Source organism: Thrips palmi, unplaced genomic scaffold, assembly GCF_012932325.1.
Source record: "Thrips palmi isolate BJ-2018 unplaced genomic scaffold, TpBJ-2018v1 HiC_scaffold_8, whole genome shotgun sequence".
NCBI classification, from domain to species: Eukaryota; Metazoa; Arthropoda; class Insecta; order Thysanoptera; family Thripidae; genus Thrips; species Thrips palmi.
This window is the reverse complement of record NW_023144635.1, coordinates 11,524,567-11,535,182: the sequence shown is the minus strand read 5'-3', so window position 1 is coordinate 11,535,182 and position 10,616 is coordinate 11,524,567. Positions and strand designations below refer to the sequence as shown.

Here is a 10,616-nt window from a genome sequence, read left to right as displayed (position 1 = left end):
TGCGCACCGCACCGCACCCGACCGCACCGCACGGCCAACGGAAACCTGTTTCTGACCGCCCCGTCGTCTCGGTTTTCTAGACGCGCAGTTAGAAACCGAGATGTTTGCTGATCGCGCGCGCGCCGCCATGGCATTGCCGCATATGGCCATGAAACGCCGATGCGGCGGACGGAGAGGTGTCGAAACGGAGAAGTTCCACCGGACGAAAAAAAAAACGAACTGGAGAGGGGTTTTTGATCGCAGCCGGGGGGTACACTGTTCGGACGGCAGCGCCGGCCTTTCAGATGGCCGACGTCGACGTCCCCTCTTGAGAGGCACAGCGGGCCGGCCGGGGCCGAGGGGGGTTTGTTCCTGCTGGAAACATCACGCCACGCCACGCCACGCCACGCCACGGGAGGCCAAGGAGAATCTGGTGGATGGCGCCAGGGGGTGGGGGCGGGCGGGGGAGGCGGGGACCATTGACTAACCGCCGGACAAAGGCACTGCACGACTGAGTGAGCGCCGAGCGCTCAAAGCTGTCTCAACCCCCGCGCCGCCCACCCTCCCCCGCCCCCTGGCGGGACCAACCCCGTGCAGGCGCGGCAGGTTAGGCGCAGGGTGAGACAATCGACTTATCTCGAACCGATCGGTCTCTGCGGGTGTAGGTGGCAACCGCGAGGCGTTTTGGTTTTTGCAAAAATCATGGTTTACCGGGCTTAACAGAAAATTACATGAACCGATTCGCTGCAGCGACATGATCACCTGTTGCTCCGTGTTCGAGCTCATTCCGTGGCGGGCGAATTGTGCGAAATGTGCGAAATCGATCCTGTCCGCCTTTTCCGCCTTCGCCCCGCTTCGGCCGTCAGTCCTGCAAGTTTCCCAATTAACGCGGCCGTCTCGCCGACAGCAGCGCGTTGTCTCCCGTTCCTTTCCCGAACCACCTGGCCGTTTTCTTGTGGGCGGATGAAACATCTCTCCCCTCCGCGAACCCACGCGTTGAAAGAGTTCGACGAAAGGCGAGGGTCGGCCGTCGTGGCACAGTGGGCCAGAAGACCGGTGGAGGCGGCCAAAACTCTAGACGCGTTTTGAGCTCCAGAGTCGCTAAATGGGACTCGAACCGAACGTGTGACCCCACCAATGGAGTCCTCGTTCGGAGAGCAATCCATTGGTGGGGTCACACGTTCGGTTCGAGTCCCATTTAGCGACTCTGGAGCTCAAAACGCGTCCAGAGTTTTGGCCGCCTCCACCGGTCTTCTGGCCCACTGTGCGTGGCGCCCGTCGTACTGGTTGGTTGCCTCCGCCCGAACGCCTGCCGGCCGCCGACCTACCGTCCCGCCGCGCTGGCGTGCCCCCGCGTTGCCTACCCGCCATTACCATTACCGTTAAGGGCTAGACCACCAGGCGCTACCCCAGGACAGCGCCGACACTGCCGCGCCAAGGACCGCCAAGGACCCGCGTGACCTGGAGAACGCCTGGAGCTGAAGCTGGGGCTGGGGTAAGGTCATATGGAAGATAGGTCTGCGCAACCGAGATGCATGCTGGGAGACCGGGCAAGCCGGCAGGCAGGCTGGCAGGCAGGTAGGCGGTCCTCCGCTGCGGCCGGCGACGGATTCGGGAGGGATTAGCTGCCCGGTCTCCCAGCATGCATCTCGGTTGCGCAGACCTATCTTCCATATGACCTTAGGCTGGGGAGGGTCCTGACGATGGTTGATTCCTTGTCTTCGGACTCGCGGTCGAGACTGCCCGGGAATGCCCAGAATGCCTCCCAGGCTGGCAGGACGTCAAAGCAGAGGCCGCCTGCTTTCGAAGGGGGCGACCGACCGTCAGTCTCTCTCGCACCCACAAGGGACGCCCCGCGAGTGCGAGAGAGAGAGAGAGAGAAAGAGAGAGAGAGAGAGAGAGAGAGAGAGAGAGAGAGAGAGAGAGAGAGAGAGAGAGAGAGAGAGAGAGAGAGAGAGAGAGAGAGGAAGACGGCCCCTCGGAATGGCCCTGCAGACGAGTGGAGCGGAGTGGGCACGCAAAGCGACGCAAAGCGACGCCGAGCTGCGAGCGACGGCCACGATAAATCACACATTCGCCGAACTTCGATGAGACGACAAAACGTAATCGCACACACTCACACACGATGCCCCCAGTCAGAAGTGGATTTTAGAGTCGACATTGAATCGACGTTGATATCGGTACGAAGTCAAAACGACAAGAGAAGTGCCGTCGATCGGCGGCCGTTGTTTTTCAAGGGGCCGGCGCACAACGTGCCCCTTCCCGCCCCCTCTTTTTCTGCCGTTAAGTTACCGCACTTCGGAGGGACGATCGAAACGTTCAAAACAAATTAAAAATGGCCAGCCCCGTCGAGCAGGCCACCGCCTCCGAGTGGTGCAACTGCAACGCTTTTCACGCGCCGCCGTCTCGCTCGGCCGCTGCCTCCCGGAGGCTGCTCGTCCTGGAGGCGGGATGGGGCGGAAAGGGGCACCTCACGGCCAGCCAATGGGAGACGCCGTCGCTCGCGGGATCGGCCAATGGCAGTGCCGCCCCTGCGCCGTGCCGCGCAGTGCCGTGCCGTGCAGTGCCGTGCCGTGGACGCCAGGGCGCCTCCAGGAGTGCCAGTCTCCGACAACCCCCGCGTGCGCGAGGCCCCCGCCGATCCGCAGCGGCGCCCAGGACCACCCCGACGGCCGACGGTGACGGCAACCCCTCGACAGCGCAGCCGCGGTTGTTCCTCGCGGCGACCGAAGCGGCGAGCGGCCTCCTCGGCAGTGCAGTGACCAGCGGGACAGGAAGCAGGAGCCCGCCCGACGGCCCGCATCGCCCCGTGAGTACCTCCTCGACGGGCAGCCCCGCGCCCCAGGGTTGGCCGCCCCATCACCCGCCAGTGCTGTGAACCGCACGCTCACTTCTGGTGACGCGTTGTGTTCATTTTCTGCTGGAAGTTTCCTTTAAGTTCGAACCCTTTCAACGCGAGACAAGAGGATAGGCAACGAAGGGAGTGGTTCCCTCCGCTCTCCCAGGGTGCGCGCCCGATGGATCATGGAGCGCTACCGCTTTCCCGCAACACGACACCGGGGCACGTCCCGTTTGGTTGTGAAAGTAGAGCAGAGCGGGGGCGCTACCAAGCGCGCCAGACTGGCGGAAGCTTAGTTCCGAACGCCCTGTCTCCCTCGCACCCTCGGGAGGCCGCAATGAGTGAGAGAGAGAGAGGCTGCCCCCGCCTCCTCGCTCCTGACTTAATTCAGCGTCAATCACGGCCTCCGCGGCCGCGGCCAGCAGACTGATTCGGAGAGTCGTTTTCGTCGCTCTGTCTCCCTCGCACCCGCAGGGCATATCCCGTATAGGTGTGAGAGAGACAGAGCGAACGACTCCAGGAATGAGTCTGCAGCTCGCGGCTGATAGGGCGGCTGCCGCAGGCGTTGCAGTGCGTGGTGTTGCAGGGCACGGCACGCCCAGGGGCAGGCCGCCCGGACTCCGGTCCGGCCCAGGACGACGACATGAGCGGCTCCGGCAAGGGACTGCTGGGGCTGTGGCTGTACCGCCAGGGCGGCGACGACTGGGCCCTGCGCGACAGGCCGCCGGGGAAGGTGAGCCGGGGACCGCTACACTGCACTCGCTGACATTTAACTGCCCGATGCTTTGTGCAAAACCTAGTGCGCTCTTCCAGGACGACGTCGGCGGCGGTCCCGGTGACGTGTCGGTGCAGCGCAGCGCCGTGCCCGGCCACGGCCCAGGCCACGGCCACGCCCACGGCCCCGGCCCGTCGCACGGCCCGCCCCCCGGGTCCGCGGGGAAGGACCCCGTCAACTCGGTCGTCTTCTCCCTCAAGAACCAGGTGGGCGGGCTGGCGCGCGCGCTGCAGGTGTTCCAGGACCTGGGCGTCAACGTGGTGCACATCGAGTCGCGGCAGAGCGCGCGCCGGCCGTCCGAGGCCGAGATCATGGTGGACGTGGAGTGCGACAACAAGCGCATGGAGCAGCTGGTGCACATGCTGCGCAGGGAGGTGTCCGCCATCAACCTCACGGCCTGCGAGGACTCCCCCGCGCCCCACCCCATGCTGTCGGCCGCGCCCAGCTTCGGTAAGCCGGCCACGTCCGCCGCGACACCACTCACTCCGCGAGGGCTGCGCCTGGGCTGCGCACAGTGGGCCGGAAGACCGGTGGAGGCGGCCAAAACTCTAGACGCGTTTTGAGCTCCGAAGTCGCTAAATGGGCCTCGAACCGAACGTGTGACCCCACCAATGGATTCCTCGTTCGGAGAGCAATCCATTGGTGGGGTCACACGTTCGATTCGAGTCCTGTGTAGCGACTCTGGAGCTCAAAACGCGTCAAGGGTTTTGGTCGCCTCCACCGGTTTTCTGGCCCACTGTGCTGCGCTTGGGCTACGCGTGGACGGAGCCAGCCCGGAACAATCAAGCGCTGGTCTCACGATCCGACCGACTATTATAGACAATCTACGTGGAGCATGGCGTTGTGCTCCCCAAGCGCACGCAGCCGAAAAACTAGAAGGCTGCGTAAATTTGGCCGCCAGGGTGCTCTTGCGCAACCACACTGTAGGCGGGCTCGTGCTCCGAAGGCGTGGCAAGGAGCTCATGACACAGAGGGCGGTGTGGGAGGTGTGTGTGTGAGCGCGCGTTGTGTACGTTTAGCTTACCAGCAGCGATATATGTTGCCCTCCCCCTGCTTGAACCGCGTCTTGCTCCGCCACTGTCTCTCTCTTTTCCTTCCTCCAGATTTCGGGGACATGCCGTGGTTCCCCCGGAAGATCGCAGACCTGGACCAGGCGCAGCGCGTGCTCATGTACGGCGTGGAGCTGGACGCCGACCACCCGGTGAGCTATCTACATTTTGACATTTTGGACGATTTTGGAGTGGCTCGCGTCGCTGAGGGGCCTTCCAGGACGTCCGCGCCGTGACACGCCGTTGCCCGCTCTGCCTGTTGCAGGGCTTCAAGGACCCGGAGTACCGCAAGCGGCGGGAGACGTTCTACGAGATCGCCATGGAGTACAAATAGTGAGTGTGGAGTTTGGACTCGCATCCGCAAATGTGGAGAAGTGTTGTTGCAGGCTCCTCCTACTTGGAGATGTAATTCAAAGTGCACTTTTTGGAGGCATTTCCCGTGGATTTACCGGTGCATTTTGCAGTGGCGGATCCAGGGTCGGCCTAGGGGGGGGGGTAGCATTTTTTGCCTACTTACAGGGGCAAAGTGTTGCTTTTTGCCTACTTTTCAGGCGGCTATCTAGGGGTGGGGGGTGGGGAATTTGTCCTCCCCCCCCCCCGCGGATTCGCGCTTGGCATTTTGTTCTTCTTTTTTGAAATCGAGATATTTTTTCTGCAAAGGACTTAGAAACTTGCTGCCCCGCTTCGCCTCGAGTCCAACCCGTCGATGCTATCCCATCCTCGCAATTAGGGGCCCGTTTGTTCCAGCACCGCTTCCCCTCTCTCCCCCCTCGACATCAACTCGACCCGCAAGATCCCGAACAAGGCTTCGTCGCTCTGTCTCTCTCGCTCTCCTCCGCGACGCGCCGTGAGTGCGAGGGAGACGGAACGACGAGGCTGGCCTACTGGCGGTGCCCTGGCGGTGCCTCCCTTCCGCACTTGCAAAGCGTGCAAAGCTACTGCTAATCTAATCGGGCTCCGCCGCCCCGGAGCAGACTAGCAGACCAGCAGACTGTGGAGCAGACAGCCTCGAGGAGATTGCAACAAGTTGGGCGTGAACTTGAAAAGCGAGCCCCTCCCCCCTACTCTCCCCTCGACACAGCACCACCGCGTTTCTTCTTCCTAGGCGTCAGTTTCTGTCCCTCTCGCACTCGTGGGGCGGGCCGGGCGGGCCGCGTAGGGTGACGGGGGTGAGAGAGACGGAGCGAGTGAGTCGCCCAGCCCGCAGCCTGGCAGTTTGTCGAGCTTGATCCTGTTTCCTGTTTTCACTTCCCAGCGGCCGCCCCATCCCCCGCGTGCAGTACACTCCGGAGGAGGTCAGGACGTGGTAAGTTGTCTCTCTCTTTCTCTCCTCCTCGACGTATCGTAGACGTATGGTAGACGTTCAATTCACTTGCCCAGGCGAGTAGGTGCAGCGCCGAAAGCCGCAGCCGACAAACCTCATTCTTTTGTTGTGTTTATTTTTTCTGTTTTTGATCGCGGCACGGCGAGGCGTCTCAGCGCGAGAGGCGCCGACTTAGCACTCGCGAAAAGAGAGCAAAAGGAAAGAACGCCCCCTGGGAAGTCTCGCCTCGACACGGCCATGTTCGCCTTTGCACCAAATCAGACCAATCAGGCGGGGCGGGGCGGGGCGGGGCGGGGCGGGAGCTTTCGAAGCTGACAGGCGAGTCCCGCCAGCAGCGGATGGTCTACACCTCCAGACCATTAGAGGTGTGCTGCGGAACATCTTCCCATTTGCACTGTCCGTGGTCCGTGGTCCGTTCGGTTCCTTTTTACTGTGGCATTTCGATGGGTTTCCACGAAAAACAATGAGGGTTTCTGAAGTTGAACAATTTCGAGATCACCCCTTAAGTGACTGTCCTGTCCGTTATCCAGGGGAACTGTGTTCCGAGAGCTGCACAAGCTGTACCTGCGGCACGCCTGCAAGGAGTACCTGGACAACTGGCCGGACCTCGTCAAGTACTGCGGCTACAGGGAGGACAACATCCCCCAGCTGCAGGACATCAGCGTGTACCTTAAGAGTGCGTTCCATCTTGGAAAAACCAGAACCGCGGGAAGGAGGGCCAAAAATTGTGTGGCATATTCGTACAAAACAGCGTGTCTGTCGTGGGATCCCCTACGAAGATACGTTGTTCTGTCAGATGATTTGACGGCGGCAACAAACTGTTCCAGAGCGCACGGGGTTCCAGCTGCGGCCCGTGGCGGGCTACCTGTCGCCGCGGGACTTCCTCTCGGGTCTGGCCTTCCGCGTCTTCCACTGCACGCAGTACATCCGCCACTCCTCCGACCCCTTCTACACGCCCGAGCCGTGAGTATTGCGCGTAGGCAACCCTCCGCGCGGCGGTGTCGGAGGTGTTGCCTACCCGCCATTACCATTACCATTACGGGCTAGACCACACATGATCGTATGCCGTTTCGGGCCCGACACAAGCTCGCCTGCACTGCCCGGTGAACGCCGTGCGAGGCCCCGTAGCCGAGTGGCGCGAAGGCTTTGGGAAATGGCGCGGCTTTCAAACAGGAGCCCAGGCCATTCTTCTCGATTTCCTCGTGAACCGCCTCTCTTCTGCCCGGCGCGCAGGGACTGCTGCCACGAGCTGCTAGGACACATGCCGCTGCTGGCCAACCCCAGCTTCGCCCAGTTCTCCCAGGAGCTGGGCCTGGCCTCGCTGGGCGCCAACGACCACGACATCGAGAGGCTGGCCACCGTAAGCGTCGTCTCAACGCGCCATTTCAACCCCCAAACGCGACCCGCCGCTCGGACTGACGACGCCATTCTGGTTGCAGCTCTACTTCTTCACGGTGGAGTTCGGCCTGTGCCACCAGGACGGCGAGTTCCGCGTGTACGGCGCCGGATTGCTGTCCTCCGTGTCCGAGCTGCGCCACGCCATCACCGCCCACGAGAAGCTCAAGCGCTTCGACCCGGAGGTCACGTGCAAGGAGGAGTGCATCATCACGGCCTTCCAGAACGCCTACTACTACACCGACACCATCGAGGAGGCCAAGGAAAAGATGAGGTAGGTCTGCGGGATGGGGACAAAAACAACCCTCAAGGTCGGTATTTGAACCCACGATGTGGTGGTCCCTTCCACAGGAAGTTCGCGGGGCAGATCCAGCGGCCGTTCGGCGTGCGCTACAACCCGTACACGCAGAGCGTCGAGGTGCTGAGCAACGCGCAGAAGATCGCCGCCCTGGTGTCGGAGCTCCGCGGCGACCTGTGCATCGTGAGCAACGCCATCCGCAAGATCCACGACGTGGACGACAGCGTGGACGTGCACGGCCTCGCCTCCATGCTCGCCAAGGGCATCCGCGTGGACAGCAGCGAGGACGGCGACGACGAGGACAAGGACGACGACGACGACGAGAAGCACAGCCTCGACCACGGCAAGGAGGACGCCACCGCCACCCGCAACGGCCACCAGTGAAGCGGCGCTCCAGCTGCTGCAGCCGAGGCTGCTTCCGAACAGTGCCGTCGTCGCCCTGTCTCTCTCGCACTCGTGGGGCGCGCAAACGAGAGGGACAGGGCGACACGGCACTGTTCGGAAGCAGTCTGCGGACGTACTCCCTCGTCTGCTCCGCGAGGACGAGGAATTCCCTCCCTTCCCTCGGCAGCACGGCAGCGCCGACACTACATTGCATGCTTTTCCAGTCTCGTGTGGAACAAGAACTAAACTTGCAACGATTCAAGGCCCCTCGTGCATTTCTGAGTTTTTGCTTTAGCTGCCACATACTAGAAGGTGCGAGGCTACGCACATTTATTGCACAGCCTAAAAATAAATTTAAAATGGCCGTACTGTCTGCATTGCAAATGAGTAATAGTATTCTTCTCTCGAATTATGTATCATGGATACTGGAAACCGTTTCTTTACTCCCAAGAAAACCAGAGGATGAATTATTTTGTTTTTATTGGCCTGTTTGTTTATCCGCAACAAAAATATTTACACACTTGATAACACAAAAGTATTTTTTAAAATTAAAATTGATCTTACTGAGCAGCTTTAGGTAAAAATTATTTTAAAAAGATCGCCATCTATCATGTAGAACTTCTATTATTAATCAATTAAATGTCAAATCTTTCATAGCAAATGTGGAGTCCTTCTTCTTCATATTCTTCTTTTGTCACTACGAAACTGTAGAACTCTGGGTGTTTGCTGAGCAGTGCGCCACCTTCCCAGGCGTAGGTGAGTGGACTGCAATGCGAGGCACATGGTCAAGACACTATACTGCAGTGAATATGTCAAATTTGAGAGAATTTGAAAAATACTCACTTTTCAGGTAGAGTCACACGCACATCATATTCGTCAGGAGCTAACTTTCTTACATCTTGCAGCAACCGTTTCTGGAAGTTGGGGAACAAAGCACAACCTCCAGTGACAACAATGTTGGCAAAGAGGTGGGGTTGAGTCTCCACAGGACATGAGTTTATGCTTGAAACAATAGCTTCAGCAATACCCATTTGTTGCACACCAAGATCTGATGGATGGAACAATATTTCTGGCACTGCAAAGCGTTCATTATTCATTCGTAGGGTCTGTAATTGTAGAGAATAATTATGAGATACAATGAAAACTCTAAATAGTATGTATTGTGCAGGTTATTAGATTATTACATATTAATGTTGTAATTGTAAGTGGATTAAAATAAAAAAGTGGTTACCTGTTCTCCCTCTGTACTTTTACTTGTTTCTTCAAGGGTTCTAAGAAATCCTCTCCGAATAGAGGTGAAGTCAGGAAGGACATAATCTCGAGCAATTGTATTCTCTGGGCCTCTTTTCCTTGCTATTTCCATGTCAGCCATAAAGTCAAGAGACACAAAGCACGAGTCTTCTTTCAGTTGATTTATTACATAGGTTTCATCCATAACATGTAGTTGCCTATTGAAAGGAAAACAGTTTTCAATTATATAAAATTCTAAAGCAGAGGTCACTTGAAAAATGTGGATAATCCAACCAACCTATATGATATGATATCCTTCAGATGGTTGGTCAAAGCCTTTCCGCCAACATCTATTCTCTTGATGCCCTCTCTTCTCTTCTTTCCCTTGATATAAGGAGTGACATGGGAAAAACTGTAACCTACATCGACAACCATACAGGCCAAGGTATTTGGGTTGTCGCTGCTGTAGTGATAGTTGCTAAGATCACCAGCTGTAAAAAAAAAAACATGAAAATTTAAATAGTAAAATTTAGAAACTGTTCAAGCAAAGAAAGAAACAACAGGTAATAATAAAATTATACCATTGATTCTTAATAATGATTGACATTCATATTCCTCAAAAAATATTTCAGTCATTGCTTCTTGAACTGAGGGAAAGTTGAAGTATGGTTCTGTTACAATGAGAGGAGTCTCATTGAAATTAACCGGGCAGCAGTCCTTTCCAAATATATGATCCCATATTGTTTTTTGAATGTCCCAGTTGACAAGATAGCCCTGTGCCGACAAAAAATATGCAAAGTAAAATTAGTGGCCCAGCTGGTGAGAAATGAAGGAAGGAAGAACGGAGATTAAAAGAGCTAAAGATTGAGTCGTACTGACCTTTTGGAAAGGAAGAATGTAGAACAAACCAGAAGCGTCCCGACACTCCTCTACCTGGTCCGCGACGAAAGGCCGCCTCCTCTCGCTTTTGGCCTTCATGACACTGTTTGGAATGACTCTGAAACCGACATGCAGGATGAGTGACGTCCAGAGGAACGGTCTGCTTGCACAGATCAAATGTAAAATGCAAAGAATCGCATGCATTATACCGGCAAACTTGACAGGTTATGTCAACCGTACCTTGGTTCGGCTGAGGACAAGCCCACTTTCGCAGTAAAACCTCCATTGTCTAAAATATAAGCGTTGTCAATCATTGTGGCGAATAGCTAAAGAGGTCTTTGTATCACTAGGTTCGAGTAAATCAAATACGTCGGATAATTTCATGAACACTGCAGAACACTGTCAACAACAAAAGCTTGGCAACGTGCACAAATATTTCTCATACTACTCCGGGCAGCATTGGA

General features: G+C 57.2%; 2 protein-coding genes across 2 annotated transcripts; one reads left to right on the top strand and one right to left on the bottom strand.

The window, feature by feature from the left end:
* Positions 1–3,759: 3,759 nt before the first annotated feature.
* Positions 3,760–8,667, top strand: LOC117653321 (tryptophan 5-hydroxylase 1). The gene is made up of 10 exons (XM_034398929.1): positions 3,760–4,043; positions 4,697–4,794; positions 4,908–4,975; positions 5,898–5,948; positions 6,497–6,642; positions 6,794–6,929; positions 7,200–7,326; positions 7,406–7,635; positions 7,713–8,044; positions 8,143–8,667. Exons 1-9 carry the CDS (start codon positions 3,905–3,907, stop codon positions 8,041–8,043), a joined length of 1,326 nt encoding a protein of 441 aa, XP_034254820.1. The 5' UTR covers positions 3,760–3,904; the 3' UTR covers position 8,044; positions 8,143–8,667.
* LOC117653322 (actin-related protein 6) lies at positions 8,650–10,611 on the bottom strand. Its single transcript, XM_034398930.1, has 7 exons — positions 10,393–10,611; positions 10,153–10,270; positions 9,855–10,047; positions 9,572–9,764; positions 9,275–9,491; positions 8,887–9,149; positions 8,650–8,808 (listed from the first exon to the last, which is right to left on the bottom strand). The coding sequence occupies exons 1-7, from the start codon at positions 10,464–10,466 to the stop codon at positions 8,679–8,681; spliced, it is 1,188 nt and encodes a 395-aa protein (XP_034254821.1). The 5' UTR covers positions 10,467–10,611; the 3' UTR covers positions 8,650–8,678.
* Positions 10,612–10,616: the final 5 nt, after the last annotated feature.